The sequence below is a fragment of the Nicotiana sylvestris genome, chromosome 8, assembly GCF_000393655.2.
Source record: "Nicotiana sylvestris chromosome 8, ASM39365v2, whole genome shotgun sequence".
NCBI lineage: Eukaryota > Viridiplantae > Streptophyta > Magnoliopsida > Solanales > Solanaceae > Nicotiana > Nicotiana sylvestris.
The window spans coordinates 42,783,359-42,809,504 of record NC_091064.1 but is presented as its reverse complement, the minus strand read 5'-3'; the positions used below and the strand labels follow the sequence as shown (position 1 = coordinate 42,809,504).

The following is a 26,146-nucleotide window of genomic DNA, read 5'->3' as shown; positions in this document are numbered from 1 at the left end:
ACAGTATTTTTGGCTGCACATATAAGGTTGTTAACTAAAGATAGATTGAGGGGATGGGACTATGTGGAAGATACAACTTGTGCACTCTGTAGCACTGAGGAGGAAACCATTGATCACTTATTTTTTAACTACCCTTATTCTTCAAGAGTATGAACATCAATGCTACAATAGCAAAGGATTCATAGACAAGCGATGACATGGACAAGTGAGATCGAGTGGGCTGAAAGACAATACAAGGGGAAGAACACAACAGCTGAACTATATAAACTAACTCTTGCAGGCAGTCTGTACTATATATGGCAAGAGAGGAATGGCAGAATTTTTCAAGAAAAGCAGCGATTAGCAGTAGTGCTAAGTAAAATAATAACACAAGATGTGCATGGTCGAGGAGCTACTAAGTTGCGACTACAACAAAAATTGATGGAGCTTAACTACTATCCTAATGTGCACTTAGATGTCATACCTAGTAGTATGGTAGTTGGTCACGAGGACAGTGAATTCAATGGCTTATGTCCAAATTAAGCTTGAGCACAACATTGTAAATATTACTGGTAAATAAAAGTTTGTTAATTACCCAAAAAAATAAAACATCGGGTGTTGAATATTTTAGAGAAAAAAGTGATGTGATAGGGGCACATGGCGGTTTGTGATAAGTAAAGAATTTTGAGACGGTGTAAAATATTGAATATGCTGGGATGGGCTCCATTTTAGGGTTCTATAAAGTGCAGCCCAATCAGAGACTTTTAGAGGAGAGGAGGCGAAGAAGCAAGCTAGCTGAAAGAAGTTGTACTAGTTACTTTCTTTACAAGATAAGGTAGCAAAACAAAAACAAAAATCCATGGCATCTAAACCAGGCATTCTCACTGAATGGCCATGGACGTGGCTTGGCAACTTCAAGGTATAACTTCATTTTTCATAGTTTTTCTTAAAGTCCTGTATGTATTTCTCTTTTATTATATTAGAGCACAATTCCGTTTATGTTAATGAATCTCCTCCTTCTCCTTCTCCTTCTCCTTCTCCTCCTCTACTGTAAGGAAAATATGTTCCTTCAATGCATCAAACAAATTGATAGAGATATATTTGTGGAGGGGACGATTCATTATTCAAATTTGATAAGTTCAACTTTTAAGTTCTTATCAATAAATTTATTGAACTTCTTAAATTATAAATTTAAAATTTAATATTATTAATATTATTTGAGTGTTATTTCGTATACTTCATATATTTATGCTTTGTGTTAGAAAATATCTAATTCAGTACTGAAAAGGCTCCATCGGTTTTGTGTCATACTTAACCCCATCTTTCCACTACTACACAACGAGAACAACAACTTATTAGTTATATATATATATGTATAGCACGTGATACAATGTCTTGTCATTTTCAATTTTGTGACTCTATTCTAACTTGTTTCTTCTTTTCAATTCTTTTCGGAAAGTAAATGCTAGCATGAATTATACATGTAATTAATAATAATTTTTCATACTCCTAACAGCTTGTTATTTTTTCTGACTGAAGTATGTGGTTTTGGCACCATTCGTGGCTCATAGCATACACTCGTTCTTCTTGAGCAAAGATGAAAAGCAGAGGGACATTGTAAACTTTATTATATTCCCATTTCTACTCTCAAGAATGATTCACAATCAAATATGGATATCTTTATCTCGTTACAGAACTGCCAAGGGAGATAATCGGATTGTTGATAAGAGCATTGAATTTGACCAAGTTGATAGAGAAAGAAATTGGTAAGCACCTGTACCCTCTCTCAAAAAGGATTCGGGATTTAAATATTTATATTATCGTCATTTGATTTATTACACTTTTACAATTAGGAGCACGTAATTTAGTAGTTTTTGATATTCTAGTAATAATAAATTATACTCCGTTCGAACTATATTATTGCATCTGTCGCTGTCCCTCTCTGTTTTACCCACTCTCCCCTGGCCCTCCTCCTAGCATGCATGAAAAGACAAAAAAAAAAAAAAAAAAATCTTTTATTCAGTTCTTGATAATGTCTCGGCGACAATGTCTACAATTATTTTCTATGTTTTATTTGATCATAAATACTTGTATACGATGGCCCTAATTTTGCGAGTAGATCCTACTATTAAGTTGTTAACATTTAGGAATGGGTGATACGTCATTTTGGCCTCCTTCCGCCGGTAAGGAGGAAGATATCTACTCTGGCGGTGTATAATTAAATGGGATCTTTTTCCATGTAGCCAATCAAATTCACTGTTTACTATTTTATCCGGCATATATTAATTATATATATATTATATATCCGTTGATTATTTATAATTTAAGTGGTTAGAGATGGTTATAAGACCTTTTTGAGCATGAAATTTATGATCCAACAGTTTAGGAGTATCCTCTTAAAATATCGAGGGCGGCATGCCTATACCTTGTTATAGAGAAATATATCTTATACATACAGCTTGGCGCTGAACCGATTTTGATTTTTTTTTTTAAAATGCAGCGGAATCAAAAATTTTAACAAAGGATTTTTAGAAAACACACAAATGACAAATACCTAAGATTTGAACTTATTTATGGGGAATTTTATTAGCTCAGTTGGTTAGGTACCTCTAAACTTTCACCTTGTTGATGAGGATTTGATTCCCAATCTTATCATCCCTCCCCTATTTCTCCTACACAAAAAAAAAAAAAAAAAGATTTTGAACTTAATTACAACTTAAATCAATTTTTGCCCATATTTGCCATTACACTTTTTTTTCCATATGTCAAGGAGTGTATACAATTTATATTCATTTTAGCTCCAAAAAAAAAATCTAAATGCAAATTGAAGTGCAAAGAATATGATTATTGTCTATCGATCTTATGTGTTGCAGGGATGATCAGATCATATTTAATGGTCTCTTATTCTATTATGGATACATGAAGTTGGAGCAGTCTCACCATATTCCATTTTGGAGGACTGATGGGATAATTTTGACAGCTTTGATTCATATTGGTCCTGTGGAATTTCTCTATTATTGGCTTCACAGAGCTTTGCACCATCATTTCCTTTACTCTCGCTATCACTCTCATCACCATTCCTCTATTGTCACTGAGCCCATAACTTGTAAGCCATCTCCCATTTCCTACTTCTGTTTAACTGAAAATATATTGAACTTATATACATTGATGGTGGAATGAAATAGTATGTGTTTACCTTTTCAGTGCATTTTAACTCATTATAGTAGGTTATTTACCTTATTTTCTAAATTACTAAATCAGGTGAACTATCCATTGCAATAGATCGTGTTATCTAATGGCGTAAATTGTTATGCATTGTTAGTGCCAGAAGTTATAAGACTCCTAAGACTAAAGGTATAACCAATGATGTATGTAGTATATAGGTAACGGGTTCAACTAAACTAGTATTTTCGAAATAATGTGTGTACACAAATAAATAATCATATTTTTTTAGGAAAATAGTAAACGTTGAACTCGTAATTTTAAAAATGTAGTGGATTTAATAGTAAGAACCTGAACGTTAAACTCATTAAATTTAAATTACTGAATCGGCCTCCAATGATAATATTTTAAGATGCCATTATTAGTAGTAAGACCTGCCTGCTAGCTAGCTAGCTAGCCATCATAGGTGGCCAACTTTAATTTCCAGCTTGAACTGCACCCCACCAGATAGATTGAATCTATACGCAACAACAGAACATATTTTAGGAGTAAATTGATCCGACAAACACACATGACAATGAGATATATAGTGATTGAAAACTACATATCCTTCTTAAATGTTTTCAACTGCATATCAGCTGGACGTGACAACCTTGGGGTTTCATTTAACTATTTGCTTTGGCTGTCCTGTGGATTAGTACCTAATGCTGGGGGGCCTTTAATTTGTCGGGAGACTTTGGCCCATTTGAGCAGGAATACCATGTTATAAAGGCAGCGGTGGTCCTTCTTCAGGCACTTGTCCCGCAAACTAGGCAAATAAACCGACGGGTTTAGGTTCTATGTACTGAGTCTAATAAATATCTTCACATAACCACGTCATTTGTAAGTTATGTTGATCGAATTCTCCTGCGTTGCTTTGGAGGATCCACCCCGTCATATTTTTGAAGAATTCGAACAATATAGCTTGTACGATAATTTATAGATAAATCTCTATGATCATCATTTACGGAAATCTGATAAAATTTGAAACTAACCTATTATAATATATTAAACTGCACTGGTAGTATAATTTTTCTAGAAATTCTTCATATGAGTTTATGTTACGAGTGCTGATAATGTAAAAATATTGATACAACTATAAGCATTAATTAGTAACTTGGTAAAAATAGTACTAACCTGCTTAGGTATAGATACACCTTTCCCCAAGCAGTGTCACATGACACCGCTTCGTCGAAATTTTCTACTAAATATGTACATATAGATAATATGCAAAATAAATTATTTGGTATAATTATAAAATATGTTATTGCTTGTCCCTTTAAAAAAAATTAAGCGTTTGCATTAATACATGCCCTTGGGTGACTTTTATCCCCAGTCAAAATACAGTATCAAGCAAAGGTTTCAGTGCTAGTATTATTACAAGTTAAAATTAGTCTTTGATTTGTAGTTCCTAGGATATCTGTGAAAAATACGTCATTAATAACCACAGGAGGAACTAGTCTTAATTGGCACGCTTAAGAAAAGTCATGCATGCGTCATTGAACCTACTATATTACATATTAAACTTCATAGTATAATAATCTTTAAGGGTAAGAAAGAAAAAAAAAATTAATTAACTTTTAAAAGGACAAATAATTTGAGACAACTATTTTTAGTAACCACGATTATTAATATAAGACGAGGGAGAGTAATTTAGTTAGCTATGTGTTTGATAAATATTCTTGTTTTTGGCAGCTGTGATTCATCCATTTGCAGAGCATGTAGCGTATTTCGCGCTGTTTGCCATCCCAATGCTCACAGCAATCCTTACTGGGACTGCTTCTATAGTGGCACTTGGGGGTTACATCACTTACATTGATTTTATGAACAACTTGGGACACTGCAACTTTGAACTTATTCCTAAGTGGATTTTCTCTGTCTTTCCACCTCTCAAGTACTTGATGTATACGCCCTCGTAAGTCTCTTCACCTTCCTTCTTACTTTTATCAAGACCAATTAAGTACAAATAGATTCTTATCTAGTATTCGTCCAATTCAAAATAATGAGCAGATGTCAGATAGATGATAAATAAAGTTCTTAATTTGTTTTATTTACCTTAACAAGATTTGACTAGTTATATGTTCTTGTGCATTCCACACTAGTTCTTTTCCGCTTATTGTTTGACTCACATTTACATTATTACATATATGATCGTACCTAAGCTGAGTTTCAATAGATCTCTTTCAGGGTTTCAAGAATCTTATTGCTCATAATGCAGTTAGAATTTATGAAGTAAAAAGAAAGGTGAAGAAACCAGACAGAGTCTCACGTCGACAAAACACGAGGATGCTTGATATATAAGTTAACAAACTTTAGACCCTAGTGACGTATTCTAAACCCGTGAGGGCCTAGGCCGAGAACGGACAATATCACTAGTGGGCTGGGCTGCTGCTGATGGTACTATTAGAGCCACTTTTGTGTCAGCCTTGCTAATGATGGATAAGAGTTTAGGCGGGGTAAACCTCAAAGCTGAGTCTAGGACGCTGAGTTCATAAGAGGGGTGTATGTAACACCCCAGACTTTGGACAGAGTCCTACATCGGCCATGAGGGCTCTGGGCTTAGATCCAGAGCAAACAATATCACTAGTGGGCTGAGGTATTACAGACCCCCCCCCCCCAACAATTGTCTATCACCTCCCAAAAACCAACCAAACTAATCCAACGTTCTCTTAAAAAAAATACTTTTCATTTGATCGTACAAAATTTCAATACCAAATGAAAAAACAAATCCTTACATGCATTCATGGTGGTCCAAATGATAAGATGAAAAAATAATAGAATACAATGAAGGTGGAAGGAATTTGTTATCTTGTTGATAACAACTTATCTTCATGAATTAATGAATGCTTGTCGTGCCTACCTTATCAATTCATGGACAAGGTGATATGGACACATTCTTTCCAGCTGCGTTATACTCATTTATTTTATCCCTTATAATTTGGATCACCTTGAAAGTATATATGTAAGAATTTCTTTTTTTTTTGAAGTTTGATATTGAAATTCTGTATGCCTTTCAACTTACGGTAAAAAGGTGATGAGAATTTTGAAAATTTAAAAGTACTGTTTAGGTAGCATGCTCTTGGTTAATATTTGACGCCTAGTAATTAGTGTTCAGTTAAAAACTATTTGTGCAAACAAATGAACTCTCTTTTCCTTAACTGAGAATGAGAAAATATAATACTCCATTCTAAATTTTGAAATTTAAGAGAAACACTAGTACTGTACAAAAAGTTGTAATCTTTTCACGAGTTATTTCCATGAACTTTACGTTCTCCCCACGGTTATGGGACCCCAAGATGTGAGTTGAACACATTTAAAGTTATACTTGTTACTCATAGCTATTTAGAGCAGTAGGAATGGAGAAACTTTAATGAACCCTACATGGCACAAATCCTAATTAGTTCGACTAATGAATATTAATTAGATACCCGATAGTTAAACCAGAAAAAGCATAGATTAGACTTTGCTTTAAACTTTAGCCCATCCCAACAACAAACAAAAGGTTCTATTGAAGATTTGCTAGATATATAGGAAATTAATCACAAAATAATTCTTAGCTTAGAAGAATTTCAATTTTCACAGAATGAATTCAATTCTTTGATGACACAGGTACCACTCACTGCATCACACGCAATTCAGAACAAACTACTCACTTTTCATGCCAATGTATGACTACATTTACAACACACTGGACAAATCTTCAGATACATTATATGAAAAATCACTAGAGAGGGTAGGCGAATCGCCCGATGTGGTGCACTTAACACATCTAACAACTGCAGAATCCATCTACCATCTCCGCCTAGGATTTGCATCCTTGGCCTCAGAACCTCACACCTCAAAATGGTATTTTCCAATAATGTGGCCAATCACTTTGTGGTCTACGATGGTTACATGGTTTTATGGCCATGCATTTATTGTTGAGAGAAACATATTCAAGAATCTCAAATTGCAAACTTGGATCGTCCCAAAATATCGCGTACAAGTAAGAATTTGCACTGCATACTCCCTTTGTTTCGTTTATGCAGCGTAGTTTGATTGAACACAGTTTAAGAAAGAAAAAAAGACATTTGGAATTTATAGTCTTAAACATGTATATTATAAATTTGATAACTAAATTTGTTGCATTTTCCTTGATTTTGTTGCAGTACTTTATGCCATGGCAAAGAGAGTCTATTAGCAATTTGATGGAGAAAGCCATCATAGAAGCAGATCAGAAAGGCGTAAAGGTTTTGACTCTAGGACTTTTAAATCAGGTAAGTTAAAAAATAAGTCAATGATTCAAATGGAATTTAAGTTATATAGATTTTTCTACGCTATCAATAAATTTAACATGTGATAGCAGGTTACGTTATTAGTTAATATTTATTATGAAGATTTACATATAATTACCTTATCAATGACTTGATTGCCTGAATATTTTCCACCCACCAGTGCGATAAAACTTAAACTCATTCAAATGATGCTTGTTTGCACTTCAAATTTTGTTTGCTGTTATCAATTGTCTATCATCAGAAAAAATAATTTATTCTCTGATATTCCATAATCTGCAGCTAGTGGTGGTAAAATGGTTAAAAGAAAACAGTTATTCACTCATATTATCCGCTAAAAAATGGGTTGGTTAATGAACTTTTTAAAAACGGATCAAATATGAATAGGAATCATATTATCCATTTAGAAAATGGATAACCAATGGATAACTAATGTGTTTAATTTTTACATTTGTAAAGCGGGTTCCTCAAGTTTGAGATACTAGGAATTCTCCCCAAAGTGATCATATTCAAGAAGTCATGGTAATATGATTACCCATATTATCCGTCGGTTAACTCATTTCTTATCCGTATTAAATATGGGTCGGGTCGGATAATTTATCCGTTTTAGCATTACCCGTTTTCGACCCGAACCATATCCGGCCGAACCCGCCCGTTTGCCACCTCTATCTGCAGGTAATTCACTAAATATTGGCTAGAGAAAGTCATGAGTTACTTGAGCTAATGCATTTGTACATGAAATTTGACAGGAGCTACTAAATGTGAATGGTGAACAATACATAAAAAGGTATCCAGAACTTAAAGTGAAGTTGGTTGATGGAAGTAGCCTAGCAGTTGCTGTGGTTCTAAACTCAATTCCTAAAGGAACTACCCAAGTAGTTCTTGGTGGCCATTTATCAAAAGTAGCTTATTCCATTGCCCTTGCTTTGTGCAATGATGGAATTCAGGTATCATTAATTAATATTCAGTCACTAAATTGCATAATTAATTTTCTCCAACAACTTCCGTTTCACTTATATTGCTGTAATTGTTATAGGTTATCACATTGTGTGAGAGTGATTACAACATGCTTAAAGCAAGGCTTACTCCTGAGGCTGCAACTAATCTGGTCACTTCAATAACTTTTACTTCAAAGGTATGTACAAACAAAAAAACAATGGAATTCATTCTTTTCAATCTTGTACTTTGATCATCCAAAACTAGAGATGGTGAATATGCGGGTTCTGATGATGTCCATCTCATTGAAGAAGTATTAGGCATGTGCCTAATAAAAGTTTCTTTAGTGTGGTAGCCAACCTTATTGACTTGGTTTGGTTAGGTAGTCAATCTTGTTGAATTAGTTTGGTTTGGTAGCCAACCTTGTTGAATTACTTTGGTTTGGTAACCAACTTTGTTGAATTGTGAAAAGTGTGTGTAAATTGTCAAATATTGTAGGCTTTAGAGAGTGAAGCTTTGGCTATAAAAGGAGAGCTTCAACTCTCATTTCTTCATACCAACAAAGAGAGAAAGAAAGAGTGAGGTTTCATAGATAGAGTATAAGAAAATAGTCTGCGAGGAAAATAGAGAGTGAGCAATATTGTAGTGAGGTGGGAATATCAAAAGAAGGTTATTTCTTTTGAGTGTTGTAGTAGTCTTTAGAGTATTTTACTCGGACCTACAAAGTGTAAAATTCCTTACTATAGTGATATCCGTTGCTCCTCTCGGAGCCGTTGTTTTTTCCCTTATTAAAAAGGTTTTCCACGTAAAAATCTTGGTGTCGTTGTTACTCTTTTATTTTTGTTAATTACCGTATCTCGGTGCTACATTATTATTCTGCTTTTATTACCGTGAATATTATTCTGTAGAGGTTTATTCCCAACAACTGGTATCAGAGCACAGGTTCTGCTCATTTACTGAAATGGTATTCACTATCAGTAGTACTATACTCGGTGAAAAATAAAAATGTCCGGAGTAAAGTACGAGGTAGCAAAATTCAACGGAGATAACGGTTTCTCAACATGGCAAAGAAAGAAGAGGGATCTGCTCATCCAACAAGGATTACACAAGGTACTAGATGCTGATGTCAAAAAGTCTGATACCATGAAAGCTGGGGATTGGGCTGACTTGGATGAAAGAGCTGCTAGTGCAATCAGGTTGCACTTATCAGATGATGTGGTAAATAACATCATTGATGAAGACACTACACGTGGAATTTGGACAAGGTTGGAAAGCCTATACATGTCCAAAATGCTGACAAATAAATTATACCTGAAGAAGCAGTTATACGCCCTACACATGGGTGAAGGTATGAATTTTTTGTCACATTTAAATGTGTTTAACGGGCTAATCACACAGCTTGCCAACCTCGGATGGAAAATTGAGGAAGAAGATAAAGTCATCTTGCTATTGAACTCGTTGCCATCTTCGTACGATAATTTGGCAACAATCATCCTGCACGGTAAGACTACTATTGAGTTGAAAGATGTCACATCGGCTCTTTTACTCAATGAGAAGATGAGAAAGAAGCCCGAAAATCAAGGACATGCTCTCATCACAGAAGGTAGAGACAGGAGTTATCAAAGGAGTTCGAACAACTATGGTAGATCCGGAGCTCGTGGGAAGTCAAAGAACCCATCCAAACCAAGAGCCAGAAATTGCTACAACTGTGATCAACCAGGTCACTTCAAAAGAGATTGCCCAAATCCAAGGAAGGGCAAAGGTGAAACCAGTGGCCAGAAGAATGATGACAACACAACCGTCATGGTGCAAAACAATGATAATGTTGTCCTCTTTATAAACGAGGAAGAGGAATGCATGCACCTGTCAGGTCCAGAGTCGGAATGGGTGGTTGACACAGCGGCATCTTACCATGCCACACCGGTAAGAGATCTTTTTTGCAGATATGTAGCAGGTGATTTCGGCACAGTGAGAATGGGTAACACAAGTTACTCAAAGATTGCGGGGATTGGTGACATTTGTATCAAGACAAATGTCGGATGCACATTGGTTCTAAAGGATGTGCGGCATGTACCTGATTTGCGGATGAACTTGATCTCAGGAATTGCTTTAGACCGAGTGTCATGATCCAAACTCCGCTTCGGTCGTGATGGCGCCTCTCGTGAAGACAAGGCCAGCCAACAAACCCGTATCGCCTTTTCAAAAATAGTTAAACATTAATAAACAGTTTAAATATGATTTAATAATATAATTAACGGAAGCACAACCCGACACAGCCCTAACCGAGGTGTCACAAGTCACGCGCATCTACTAGGGTATAAATACAACTGAAAGCCTGAAGTGTACAAATACAGACTAATGAAATGATGAGAGAGAAAAGCAGTGCTGCGAACGCCGGCAGTTACCTTGCTAAACCCTGATGACATTGCCTCCGACAAAACATACCTGAATCTACACACAAGGTGCATGGAGTAATGTGAGTACTCCGACTCGGTGAGTAATAATAATAAATAAAGACTGAAGGCAAGAAATCACGCAAAAACACAAGGTATTCCATACTGAAGCAGTAAAATCACTTTAAATAGTAAAGTAGTGAGAAATCAAGTGAAAATCCCTTTTTCTTTTTTCCAACAAGTAAAGCAAGTAGTTTACAAGTGAGTAACAAAAATGATAGAAATGTAAACAGCCCCTCGGGCATAATATCAACAAAACCAGCCCCTCGGGCTCAATATCAGAATAGTGCCAGCCCCTTGGGCTCAATATTAGAACGGTAACAGCCCCACGGCTCACTCTCAGAATAGTATCAGCCCCTCGGGCTACCTCGCAATCACTCATATCAGCCCCTCGGGCATAGTATCAATCACTCAGAACAATGGGTACCCGCGCTCACTGTGGGTGTGCAGACTCCGGAGGGGCCCCTTACGGCCCAAGCGCTATATCAAGCCACCTCGTGGCATCATCACTCAGCATATCCTCACATCACTCAAGCCACCGCGTGGCATATAAAGTATCTCAGGCCCTCGGCCTCATACCACTCGGCCTCACATCACTCAAGCCACCTCGTGGCATAAATAGTATCTCAAGCCCTCGGCCTCATATCACTCAGCATATCCTCACATATGGCCCTCGGCCTCACTCAGTCCGGAAATCATCATAAGCCCATCGGGAATTTGTAAAATAATAGTTCTCAGCCCAAAATACCATTTAGAAATATCATTTTGAGTTTTCAAATCTGCATAAAAGCGGATGAGTTTGTAAAACAATAATTATCAATAGGACTGATTTTAAATACAAGTCAAAACAGTGAGAAATAATGATAAAAATTCTCAAAGGATTCAAATAATTGGCACGAAGCCCAAGTATGACAATCAGCCCAAATCATGATGATAACAAATAAGTTTCAATCAAATATGTTGTAAAATCATCAATCGGGATGGACCAAGTCACAATCCTGACCTCGCGCTCATCATCCAGCGCGTGTCTCACCTCAATATAGCACTACGATGTGCAAATCCGGGGTTTCAAACCCTCAGGACATCATTTACAATCATTACTTACCTCGAGCCGGCTAATCCTTTAGCTAGCGATGCCCTTGGTCTCTCAAATCGACCTCCGAATGCCTCGAATCTAGCCACAATAATTCGATTCAGTTAATAAAAATTATAGAAATTAATTCCATATGAAATTCTACATTTTCCATTAAAAATCCGAAATTGCACTCAAAATTCACCCGTGGGGTCCACGTCTCGGAACCCGACAAAAATTACGGAATATGAAATCTCATCCAACCAAGAGTCCAACCATATCAATTTTACTAAAATCCGACATCAACTCGACCCTCAAATCTTCAAATAGAGGGTTTTCAAGATTTTCCCAACTAAAATCACCAATTAAATGTCAAAACTAGTAACAGGTTCGGGTAATCTAACCAAAATTAAGTTAAGAACACTTACCCCGTTGTTTTCTCTGAAAATCTCCCGAAAATCGCCTCTCCCCGAGCTCCAATTTGGTAAAAATGGAAAATGGGATTCAGAACTCAACGTTCTGTCCAGAATTTCCGTGGTTACTTTTCACGCATTTTACTGTTCATGGGTACTGTATACGGGGTACTGTTCATAAGTACTGTACATGGGTACTGTACACAGATACTATTCTTGTTTACTGTACATGATACTGTACACGGATACTGTTCACGCAGGTGCGGTTACTGTTCACACGTGCGAAAAATGCAGAATCCGCCCAGAAAATTGCAGCAGCTTTTCTTTTCACTAAAAAGGCTCTAACTCCATCATGCGAACTCGGAATTCGATGATTCTTGTTCCTATGAGTCACAAATAATAATACGAACATAGCCCTTCAGTCAAAACTCAATTCGGAGCTCATTTGCTCAGTCCAATACCCATTTCGCTCATTAAACAATTAACTCATGTTTCGTGTCAAAAACTCAATCGAAACTTGATGAAATTAGACCAAACTTTCCAAATCAGTCCTATAATTCATTATCAAAATTTCAGAAGTCTCGAAATCAAATTTCGATCTCTAGAACTAAAAATGGACATTTGGATCATTACATGCTTATGCTAAAAACGACAAAATCTTCCAAAAACTCTTTCAAAACTTATACAAGCTTCATGGGACCCCGACCAAACATGCTAACACACCCCATGACATCATTCAAACTTGTTCCAGCCTTCGGAATGCTGAAACAAACATTAAAACATCGAATCACCCTCGGATTTAAGCCTAAGAATTCCAAAACTTCCAAATTCCAAATTCGAGCAAACAGTCTATCAAACCTCGTCCGAATGACTTGAACTTTTGCACACACATCCCAAATGACATAATGAAGCTACTGCAACTTAAGGAATTTCATTCCGACCCCTATATCAAAATATCGCCTATCAACCGAAAAACGCCGAAATCTCAATTTCGCCAATTCAAGCCTAAACCTTCCACGGACTTCCAAAATGCATTCTGATCACGCTCCTAAGTCCCAAATCACCTAACGGAGCTAACCAAACCATAAAAATTTAAATCTGAGATCAAATACAAACAAGTCAAATCTTGGTCAAACCTTTCAAATTTCAAGCTTCAACTGAGAACTGTTCATCCAAATTCATTATGATTAACCTGAAACCCAACACCAACGATTTACATAAGTCATAATACACCACATGGGGCAAGTCATGCCCGAGAACTGGCGATCAAAGTGCAAAAGCTCAAAATGACTGGTCGGGTCGTTACATCCTCCCCCACTTAAACACACGTTCGTCCTCAAATGTACACAGAGTTGTTCTAGAAGCCAACCCATAGCTGAATAACCTTACCATGCATATGCCCGGGGGTGACCCCACGTCACCCTATCTCATATAGGTCCGATAACACATTGCAACTAAAATTGCACAATCCAATCATGCCTATAAGCCATAGAACCACCTTTTCATTTCTGAAACCATCGATACGATCAAAACCTCACACCTATACTCTGAATAGACCCAAACTAGCTGTAGTAACCCATGCCTGCAACCTCGGGAGCAATCCCATGATATACCATATAACTCTAACGCTCGCAGCAATAACTTCTATTCACAGCAGCTGCCCATAACAACCAAATACCGATAGAAAACCTCTTATCAACTAAAGTCTCATTCAAACACTTTCATATATTGCCAACGATAAATGAAACACGCAATAAACCATAACCATTTCTCAGATCAACCATTCATGAAGCCATTTCTCCTTTGGAAATTACCATAGCAAATTTTTTTTTTGAACCGAACCTTGATGTTTACCCATCAAACATGCTGAAATCGAATCCGTTTATTTTCATTAATGATCCCAACGATCTCCTCTTACCCAACACACTACCCTGGTGACATGTCACACCAATAGAGGCCTAAGCCACATCTAGCATAATACGTGCACCAATAAGCAACGGTCCGAACATACTCAAATCATGAAAATGACTCAAATGAAAGAGTTGTACCTCAAGCTCACCAGTACCACCACAACGCAGGACTGAGAACCCGTCTCACATCATAGGAACAGAACGCACGAATCTAACCTGCAAGGTCATACCTCCACATATATTCACTGCAATGCGCGACCTTATTTAAACACTGCTCCATATGGAACCACCTTAAGTCACTATGCTCGAAATTGACAACCACGCACAATTTGATATCTGGAACCAAAGCAATTCATCATACTCACGGTGAAGCAAATAACATACACCATGCACACCCGATAGGACATAACCGATACACCGTTCACCGAGCAACACCAAATTACTCTTCCCGCTCGACTTCTATTATGAAACTCCGATAGAACCGCACCATAGGTGCCTATAACCAACAGATCGTATCGTCTCACAACACAGAAAGGCAACTCATATATCTCCCCAGATCACTAATAAGCTCAATAACGGTCGAATCAACCTATCCCTCAACAATACAATTCGGGGCCAACCAAGCCGACTCGAGCTAGAACACGCATCCACATTGGCCTGCCAACGAACTCCTTACCAAGGAAGCCTAAAACTGCTCCTTCAACTACCATAACTCATGCTGGAGCCATACGATACGGTGCCCGACATCACATAAATATCGAAATTCACAACCTCGCCCGACGACATGCCCGACCACAAGAAACGCTTTCGGAAAGTCCCTCAACACCAGAACTGAATCAATGGTAGAAACCTCTGCATTGACATCCATCACGAAGGCCCAATTACGAAAAGCAATCCTTCCCAGTCGTCCACTGGGTCTATGCAATATAAACCACTCCACTAGAACATAACACGACGCACATCGCCACTCAACCTTTGGCATTTCCAACCTAGCCCATAACACAATAGTCCAGAATAACCCAACACTGAGACGATCAGTCTAAATCCCCAACATCACATCCAAAATCTAACATACCAAGCAAAGAAAGATCCACTCGGGCCTCCAAATCTTGGTAGTCACTAAACAGTGCTGATACACACGATCTACAATCACAACATAGCCTGAATATGAGAATTTCCGTCTCCACGTCCATACGGCACATGAATCACCATATCCTATCCCAATTTCGCCGTCTGAATATATGCCACACCTTTAATACCCAATCATTCCACTATAGATACTCTAAAATTTCCCTTTGCCACCAAGCAAACCCGAATATCACCAGTCGATCTAAAAAGAAGGTGCCACAATACTACCGAAGTGCTATCAACTTAATAACATTGCCCTTTTACTAAAACATAGACTCTCGTCAAATCATTTCCAATTAGCAGTACCATTTCCTTAATCATCTGAGGCTACCCGCTGCCTAAGAGTTTTATGAACTTCCTTTCAGAACTGAACTGTAACTCATCTAGCCAAGAACTTCCATTGATCCCATCTAGAAGAAAAATCATTACATATCCTATGCTTCTCACACTCGGAGAAATTGCACCTCTCCAACCACGGTAGAAATCAATAAGAACTCTCCCAATTCCATTTGCACAAATTCAACTGCTAGGACTGAATCCTTCTAACTAGACCAAGCTAAGCAAGCCATCAAAACCCAAGAGCATTGTTGCAAAATAGCTGTAGGAACTCATTACCTCGAACACACACAAGGAATTAATCATATCCTTACCATACCGATTTGGTCTACTATCAAGATACCCCATCTATCTAAATTCCTTCGGATTCATTTTCAACTTGATATTCCTTCTTGTTGTAGCACCACAATTTCCTCAACCTAGGCTTATCACACAAAACCCAAGCATAAATCTACACCGTCTAAGGCTCCTAAGCCATTGAATACTCTTTAAGTGTTCCCTAAACCCATTACCTTCACCTTTCCGATACTGATATATAGAATCCCATAATTAATATAGAAAATACCACAAGTCTTGCCATCTTCCACAGAAAACTCAGTTTCTATCCATAAGTACAACTTAGAAGCCTCCAATTATTGCATGTAGAGTTTGAACACAATAGGACCATTCTCTACAGTCATCCACACTACTCAAACCGTAGTTAGATTGATTAAACGAACCGAACAACCTGTGCTTCATTTGCACTCCGACACTGTAGAATGTGACTTCATTCCAATATAACCAAGCAACTTCCTGCTCTATGCACCGAGCATTCGTTACCAACCACAACTCAAGTCATTCCCCGATTCTCATACACCCATAAAGCATAACATATCCTTTATTGAAATTTCCTTTACTCGAGCCACAACTGATTTACAAATACGCCTCGAACTGGAACCATTAGAGCATATAACCGTGCAATCAACTATTCAATAGCGGATTCCCCCACTTGGCTCGAAGCAATAAATCAACACACGCTCAATAACTCATAACGATTATACTCTATTGATGCCATGATACCATAATGAGATTAAACTCAAATCTTTTATCAGCTTGTGAAAACACAGATCATCTAGAATTTTAACTCTTCTGTAAATCTCGCAACAGTTACACCCACTCACTAAGCGACCCAATTTAAGTTGCAACACATATCCTTCACTCACAAATCTAACAGACACATAAGGATCGTACAACCTCAGAACACTTCGCATGAGATAACCCACCTTCTTCACCTTAAACTAACATTTATGTATACCTTCCACCGTCATAACCATTACGCAGTCACTTAGTCTTCCTGAGTCTGAACTCATACCGCAACATGAAATTTACTTCACTCCCAACTAGGACATATGGAAAGGCTCTTTGCACACCCATAACTCGGGGTTATACCTCAAATCAAGATGGATACATCTCGCAGTACTAACATATTCATCACATAGTTATCCAGTCATCACTCCCACTAATAGGGACACTACCGAACATATAAGTTCAAAATACTTGCTCACACAATCAGCACCTCGGTGCTCAAGCCATAGGCAAATATTCGGCCTCAAGTCCTCCAAACTGGCCCAACATCAAACTCACAGAGATCACATCTCGCCCCTCGATCGGGGAATCACAAGCCTTCAAGGCACATCTGATACTGAGCGCTCATGCGCGCATACGAACGCGTGGAAGGAATTCAAAGAGTTACATTTCAAGATGAATCAAACGACGCACGATAATAATTCAAGAATGTGAAGTTTTCCTAAAGATTCTGTAGCCTCTCGAGGATAAATACAGACGTCTCCGTACCGATCCGCGAGACTCTACTAAACCTGCTCATGACTCGTGAGACCTATGAAACCTAGGCTCTGATACCAACTTGTCACGATCCAAACTCCGCTCCGGTCGTGATGGCGCCTCTCGTGAAGACAAAGCCAGCCAACAAACCCATATCGCCTTTTCAAAAATAGTTAAACATTAATAAACAGTTTAAATATGATTTAATGATATAATTAACGGAAGCACAACCCGACACAGCCCTAACCGAGATGTCACAAGTCATGCGCATCTACTAGGGTATAAATACAACTGAAAGCCTGAAGTGTACAAATACAGACTAATGAAATGAGGAGAGAGAAAAGCAGTGCTGCGAACGCCGGCAGCTACCTTGCTAAACCCTGATGACTCTGCCTCCGATCAGCCAAAACATACCTGAATCTGCACACAAGTGCATGGACTAATGTGAGTACTCCGACTCAGTGAGTAATAATAATAAATAAAGACTGAAGGTAAGAAATCACGCAAAAACACAAGGTATTCCATACTGAAGCAGTAAAATCACTTTAAATAGTAAAGCAGTGAGAAATCAAGTGAAAATCCCTTCTTCTTTTTTCCAACAAGTAAAGCAAGTAGTTTACAAGTGAGTAACAAAAATGATAGAAATGTAAACAGCCCCTAGGTCAAAACATGTACAAAAAACCGCCCCTCGGGCATAATATCAACAAAACCAGCCCTTCGGGCTCAATATCAGAATAGTGCCAGCCCCTCGGGCTCAATATCAGAATAGTAACAGCCCCACGGCTCACTCTCAGAATAGTATCAGCCCCTCGGGCTACCTCACAATTACTCATATCAGCCCCTCGGGCTACCTCACAATCACTCATATCAGCCCCTCGGGCATAGTATCAATCACTCAGAACAATGGGTACCCGCGCTCACTGTGGGTGTGCAGACTTCGGAGGGGCCCCTTACGGCCCAAGCGCTATATCAAGCCACCTCGTGGCATCATCACTCAGCATATCCTCACATCACTCAAGCCACCACGTGGCATATAAAGTATATCAGGCCCTCGGCCTCATATCACTCGGCCTCACATCACTCAAGCCACCTCGTGGCATAAATAGTATCTCAAGCCCTCGGCCTCATACCACTCGGCCTCACATCACTCAAGCCACTTCGTGGCATAAATAGTATCTCAGGCCCTCGGCCTCATATCACTCAGCATATCCTCACATATGGCCCTCGGCCTCACTCAGTCCGGAAATCATCATAAGCCCTCGGGCATTTGTAAAACAGTAGTTCTCAACCCAAACTACCATTTAGAAATATCATTTGAGTTTTCAAATCTGCATAAAAGCGGATGAGTTTGTAAAACAATAATTATCAACATGACTGAGTTTAAATATAAGTCAAAACAGTGAGGAAATAGTGATAAAAATTCCCAAAGGATTCAAATAATTGGCACGAAGCCCAAGTATGGAAATCAGTCCAAATCATGATGATAACAAATAAGTTTCAATCAAATATGCGGTAAAATCATCAATCGGGATGGACCAAGTCACAATCCCGACCTCGCGCTCATCATCCAGCGCGTGTCTCACCTTAATATAGCACTACGATGTGCAAATCCGGGGTTTCAAACCCTCAGGACATCATTTACAATCATTACTCACCTCGAACCTGCTAATCCTCTAGCTAGCGATGCCCTTGGTCTCTCAAATCGACCTCCGAATGCCTCGAATCTAGCCACAATAATTCGATTCATTTAATAAAAATTATAGAAATTAATTCCATATGAAATTCTACATTTTCCATTAAAAATCCGAAATTGCACTCAAAATTCGCCCGTGGGGCCCACGTCTCGGAACCCGACAAAAATTACGGAATATGAAACCTCATCCAACCACGAGTCCAACCATATCAATTTTACTAAAATCCGACATCAACTCGACCCTTAAATCTTCAAATTAAACCAAGAGAGTTTTCAAGATTTTCCCAACTAAAATCACCAATTAAATGCCAAAACTAGTAATAGGTTCGGGTAATCTAACCAAAATTAAGTTAAGAACACTTACCCCCGTTGTTTTCTTTGAAAATCTCCCAAAAATCGCCTCTCCCCGAGCTCCAATTTGGTAAAAATGGAAAATGGGATTCATAACTCAACATTCTGTCTAGAATTTCAGTGGTTACTGTTCACGCATTTTACTGTTCATGGGTACTATTCACGGTACTGTTCATGGGTACTGTATATGGGGTACTGTTCATATGTACTATACACGGGTACTGTACATGGATATTGTTCATGTTTACTGTACATAATACTGTACACGAATACTGTTCACGCAGGTGCGGTTACTGTTCACACGTGCGAAAAATGCAGAATCTGCCCAGAAAATTGCAGCAGCTTTTCTTTTCACTAAAAAGGCTCTAACTCCATCATACGAACTCAGAATTCGATGATTCTTGTTCCTATGAGTCACAAATAATAATACGAACATAGCCCTTTAGTCAAAACTCAATTCGGAGCTCATTTGCTCAGTCCAATACCCATTTCGCTCGTTAAACAATTAACTCATATTTCGTGTCAAAAACCCAATCGGGACTTGATGAAATTAGACCAAACTTTCTAGATCAGTCCTATAATTCATTATCAAAATTCCGGAAGTCTCGAAATCAAATTTCGATCTCTAGAACTAAAAATGGACCTTTGGATCATTACATGCTTATGCTCAAAACGGCAAAATCTTTCAAAAACTCTTTCAAAACTTATATGAGCTTCATGGGACCCCAACCAAACATGCTAAAACACCCCATGACATCATTCAAACTTGTTCCAGCCTTTGGAATGCTGAAAACAACATTAAAACATCGAATCACCCCCGGATTCAAGCCTAAGAATTCCAAAACTTCCAAATTCCAAATTCGAGCAAACAGTCTATCAAACCTCGTCCGAATGACTTGAACTTTTGCACACACATCCCAAATGACATAATGAAGCTACTGCAACTTCAGGAATTCCATTCTGACCCCTATATCAAAATATCGCCTATCAACCGGAAAATGCCGAAATCTCAATTTCGCCAATTCAAGCCTAAACCTTCCACGGACTTCCAAAATGCATTCCGATCACGCTCCTAAGTCCCAAATCACCTAACGGAGCTAACCAAACCATAAAAATTCAAATCTGAGATCAAATACAAATAAGTCAAATCTTGGTCAAACCTTTCAAATTTCAAGCTTCAACTGAAAACTGTTCATCCAAATTCATTCTGATTAACCTGAAACCCAACACCATTGATTTACATAAGTCATAATACACAACACGGGGCAAGTCATTCCCGAGAACTGGCGATCAAAGTGCAAAAGCTCAAAATAATCGATCGGGTCGTTACACCGAGATGGATACGAGATCTATTTTGCAAATCAAAAGTGGAGACTCACTAAGGGATCATTGGTGATTGCAAAGGGAGTTGCTCGTGGCACGTTGTACAAGACAAATGCAGAAATATGCCAAGGTGAATTGAACGCGGCACAAGATGAGATTTCTGCAAATTTGTGGCATAAAAGAATGGGTCATATGAGCGAGAAGGGATTGCAGATTCTTACCAAGAAATCACTTATTTCTTATGCCAAAGGTACAACGGTAAAACCTTGTGACTACTGTTTATTTGGTAAGCAACATAGAGTCTCATTTCAGACATCGTCTGAAAGAAAATTGAATATACTTGATTCAGTATATTCTGATGTTTGTGGCCCAATGGAAATTGAATCAATGGGTGGTAACAAATATTTGTTACTTTTATTGATGATGCTTCACGAAAATTATGGTTTTATATTTTGAAAACCAAAGATCAGGTGTTGCATGTTTTCCAGAAGTTTCATGCTTTAGTAGAAAGATAGACGAGTCGAAAGCTAAAGCGTCTCCGAAGTGATAATGGAGGTGAGTACACTTCAAGGGAATTTGAAGAGTTTTGTTCAAGTCATGGGATCAGACATGAAAAGACAGTTCCTGGAACCCCGCAGCACAATGGCATAGCCGAGAGGATGAACCGCACCATTGTGGAGAAGGTGAGAAGCATGCTTAGAATGGCTAAACTACCTAAGTCATTCTGGGGTGAAGCAGTTCAGACAACCTGTTACCTGATCAATAGGAGTCCATCAGTTCCGTTGGCGTTTGACATCCCAGAGAGAGTTTGGACCAACAAGGAGGTGTCCTACTCGCATCTGAAGGTGTTCGGTTGCAGAGCTTTTGCACATGTACCAAAAGAGCAGAGAACAAAGCTGGATGATAAATCTGTTCCCTGCATATTTATCGGATATGGAGATGAAGAGTTCGGGTACAGACTGTGGGATCCTGTAAAGAAGAAGGTCATCAGAAGCAGAGATGTAGTCTTCCGAGAAAGTGAAGTTGGAACTGCTGCTGATATGTCAGAAAAGGCGAAGAATGGTATAATTCCTAACTTTGTTACTATTCCTTCTACTTCTAACAATCCCACAAGTGCAGAAAGTACGACCGACGAGGTTGCCGAGCAGGGGGAGCAACCTGGTGAGGTTATTGAGCAGGGGGAGCAACTTGATGAAGGTGTCGAGGAAGTGGAGCACCCCACTCAGGGAGAAGAACAACCTCAACCTCTGAGGAGATCAGAGAGGCCAAGGGTAGAGTCACGCAGGTACCCTTCCACAGAGTATGTCCTCATCAGTGATGAGGGGGAGCCAGAAAGTCTTAAGGAGGTGTTGTCCCATCCAGAAAAGAACCAGTGGATGAAAGCTATGCAAGAAGAGATGGAATCTCTACAGAAAAATGGCACATACAAGCTGGTTGAACTTCCAAAGGGTAAAAGACCACTCAAATGCAAATGGGTCTTTAAACTCAAGAAAGATGGAAATGGCAAGCTGGTCAGATACAAAGCTCGATTGGTGGTTAAAGGCTTCGAACAAAAGAAAGGTATTGATTTTGACGAAATTTTCTCACCTGTTGTCAAAATGACTTCTATTCGAACAATTTTGAGCTTAGCAGCTAGCCTAGATCTTGAAGTGGAGCAGTTGGATGTGAAAACTGCATTTCTTCATGGAGATTTGGAAGAGGAGATTTATATGGAGCAGCCAGAAGGATTTGAAGTAGCTGGAAAGAAACACATGGTGTGCAAATTGAATAAGAGTCTTTATGGATTGAAGCAGGCACCAAGGCAGTGGTACATGAAGTTTGACTCATTCATGAAAAGTCAAACATACCTAAAGACCTATTCTGATCCATGTGTATACTTCAAAAGATTTTCTGAGAATAACTTTATTATATTGTTGTTGTATGTGGATGACATGTTAATTGTAGGAAAAGACAAGGGGTTGATAGCAAAGTTGAAAGGAGATCTGTCCAAGTCATTTGATATGAAGGACTTGGGCCCAGCACAACAAATTCTAGGGATGAAGATAGTTCGAGAGAGAACAAGTAGAAAGTTGTGGCTATCTCAGGAGAAGTACATTGAACGTGTACTAGAACGCTTCAACATGAAGAATGCTAAGCCAGTCAGCACACCTCTTGCTGGTCATCTAAAGTTGAGTAAAAAGATGTGTCCTACAACAGTGGAAGAGAAAGGGAACATGGCTAAAGTTCCTTATTCTTCAGCAGTCGGAAGCTTGATGTATGCAATGGTATGTACTAGACCTGATATTGCTCACGCAGTTGGTGTTGTCAGCAGGTTTCTTGAAAATCCTGGAAAGGAACATTGGGAAGCAGTCAAGTGGATACTCAGGTACCTGAGAGGTACCACGGGAGATTGTTTGTGCTTTGGAGGATCTGATCCAATCTTGAAGGGCTATACAGATGCTGATATGGCAGGTGACATTGACAACAGAAAATCTACTACTGGATATTTATTTACATTTTCAGGGGGAGCTATATCATGGCAGTCTAAGTTGCAGAAGTGCGTTGCACTTTCAACAACTGAAGCAGAGTACATTGCCGCTACAGAAACTGGCAAGGAGATGATATGGCTCAAGCGATTCCTTCAAGAGCTTGGATTGCATCAGAAGGAGTATGTCGTCTATTGTGACAGTCAAAGTGCAATAGACCTTAGCAAGAACTCTATGTACCATGCAAGGACCAAACACATTGATGTGAGATATCATTGGATTCGAGAAATGGTAGATGATGAATCTCTAAAAGTCTTGAAGATTTCTACAAGTGAGAATCCCGCAGATATGCTGACCAAGGTGGTACCAAGGAACAAGTTCGAGCTATGCAAAGAACTTGTCGGCATGCACTCAAACTAGAAGACAGTGCTACCTCCTCTAGATGAATGAGACTGGAGGGGGAGATTGATGATGTCCATCTCATTGAAGAAGTATTAGGCATGTGCCTAATAAGAGTTTTCTTTGGTTTGGTAGCCAACCTTGTTGACTTGGTTTGGTTGGTAGCCAACCTTGTTGAATTAGTTTGGTTTGGTAGCCAACCTTGTTGAATTTCTTTGGTTTGGTAGCCAACTTTGTTGAATTGTGAAAAGTGTGTGTAAATTGTCAAATATTGTAGGCTTTAGAGGGTGAAGCTTTGGCTATAAAAGGAGAGCTTCAACTCTCATTTCTTCACACCAACAAAGAGAGAAAGAAAGAGTGAGGTTTCACAGACAAGGTATAAGAAAATAGTCTGTGAGGAAAATAGAGAGTGAGCGATATTGTAGTGAGGTGGGAATATCAAAAGAGGGTTATTTCTTTTGAGTGTTGTAGTGGTCTTTGGAGTATTTATCTCCGACCTACAAAGTGTAAAATTCCTTACTATAGTGATATCAGTTGCTCCTCTCGGGGTCGTGGTTTTTTCCCTTATTCAGAAGGGTTTTCCACGTAAAAATCTTGGTGTCATTGTTACTCTTTTATTCTTGTTAATTACCGTATCTCGGTGCTACATTATTATTCCGCTTTATTACCGTGAATATTATTTTGGTAAGGGGTTTATTCCCAACAACTGGTATCAGAGCACAGGTTCTGCTCGTTCACTGAAATACTATTCACTGTCGGTAGTACTATACTTGGTGAAAAATAAAAATGTCCGGAGTAAAGTACGAGGTAGCAAAATTCAACGGAGATAACGGTTTCTCAACATGGCAAAGAAGGATGAGAGATCTGCTCATCCAACAAGGATTACACAAGGTTCTAGATGTTGATTCCAAAAAGCCTGATACCATGAAAGCTGAGGATTGGGCTGACTTGGATGAAAGAGCTGCTAGTGCAATTAGGTTGCACTTATCAGATGATGTGGTAAATAACATCATTGATGAAGACACTGCACGAGGAATTTGGACAAGGTTGGAAAGCCTATACATGTCCAAAACGCTGACAAATAAATTGTACCTGAAGAAGCAGTTATACGCCCTACACATGAGTGAAGGTACGAATTTTTTGTCACATTTAAATGTGTTTAACGGACTAATCACACAGCTTGCCAACCTCGGAGTGAAAATCGAGGAAGAAGATAAAGCCATCTTGCTATTGAACTCGTTGCCATCTTCGTACGATAACTTGGCAACAACCATCCTGCACGGTAAGACTACTATTGAGTTGAAAGATGTCACATCGGCTCTTCTACTCAATGAGAAGATGAGAAAGAAGCCTGAAAATCAAGGACAGGCTCTCATCACAGAAGGTAGAGGCAGGAGTTATCAAAGGAGTTCGAACAACTATGGTAGATCCGGAGCTCGTTATTAAATTGTAAATAATCAATGAATTGTTCAAGACAAATACAAGGTTTGAATCAAAGTTACTAGGTTCACTGAACCCGTAACCAGAACATTGGCTCCGCCCTTGACCAAGGGCACTTAAACAGATGAGAAGAAAATCACCTAGCGTATTTTGGTAGTCGTCTTTATTGTTGTTCAATATTTGCATACTTATTCTAATATATCAATATTTGTGTTCCATATTTATTGTAACGCTAGAATTGGCTTCCGAGAAGAGTTATGAGTGCATGGAGAATAGCTGGGATTTTACATGCATTGGAAGGATGGAGTGAGCACGAGTGTGGGGACAAGATGTTTGATATTGAGAAAGCGTATAAAGCCAGTCTTGATCATGGTTTTCGCCCATTAACCTTGACTTCTGCCACTGAATCAATGGCTTAAATCATTTTCCGATCCTTGGTATAATTGACCAGTTGTTATTTACAAGTTATTAGTAACATGTAAGACTTTTTAGTTTAATTTGTTTGGATTTTAACACTTGTTATTTAACCTCTATTAATTCTGGTTCTGCTAGCTCGGGTTACAATCTTATAACATTATAAGGATGCTATATATCAGTGAATCCATTTCTTTATAGTTGAGGTATGTATTTGCTGGTTCTTCGAACGCATTCGGCTATCTATAATGAAATTTTATCTTAATGTTTCTTAGTTACATGATTGTCAAGTCTTTTTTCGTGAAAGAAAATTTTTATTCATCATCACTCGAAAAAAAAACTTACAAAACCAGAACAAAACTTGCAAATTTTTCGTTTGCTAACTCCCCTGGAAATCCCTACCAGGTAGATCTGCCCAGGTAGTAGCTACAAGAATCTCTAAATCTATTTTTCTAATTTGTTCTATAAACCTATATGTACAAGTTCTATATCCATCCTATTTCTTTTCTACGGTGTCTGTTGTGCATTCTCATTTCAAACC

The 26,146-nt window shown here is 38.6% G+C and overlaps 1 protein-coding gene across 4 annotated transcripts; it reads left to right on the top strand.

The window, feature by feature from the left end:
• Positions 1 to 745: 745 nt before the first annotated feature.
• On the top strand, positions 746 to 25,883 carry LOC104227074 (very-long-chain aldehyde decarbonylase CER1-like). Of its 4 annotated transcripts, none has more exons than XR_011401469.1 (9): positions 746 to 898; positions 1,519 to 1,745; positions 2,853 to 3,085; positions 4,876 to 5,095; positions 6,790 to 7,165; positions 7,329 to 7,436; positions 8,201 to 8,398; positions 8,488 to 8,700; positions 25,428 to 25,883. XR_011401469.1 is itself a non-coding variant. In XM_070153002.1 (9 exons), the coding sequence occupies exons 1-8, from the start codon at positions 839 to 841 to the stop codon at positions 8,638 to 8,640; spliced, it is 1,575 nt and encodes a 524-aa protein (XP_070009103.1). In that variant the 5' UTR covers positions 746 to 838; the 3' UTR covers positions 8,641 to 8,671; positions 25,428 to 25,883. The 4 variants fall into 4 exon arrangements, 1 of the variants encoding a protein (XP_070009103.1); XR_011401468.1 differs by having other exon boundaries at positions 8,488 to 8,711; XR_011401467.1 differs by having other exon boundaries at positions 8,488 to 8,738.
• Positions 25,884 to 26,146: the final 263 nt, after the last annotated feature.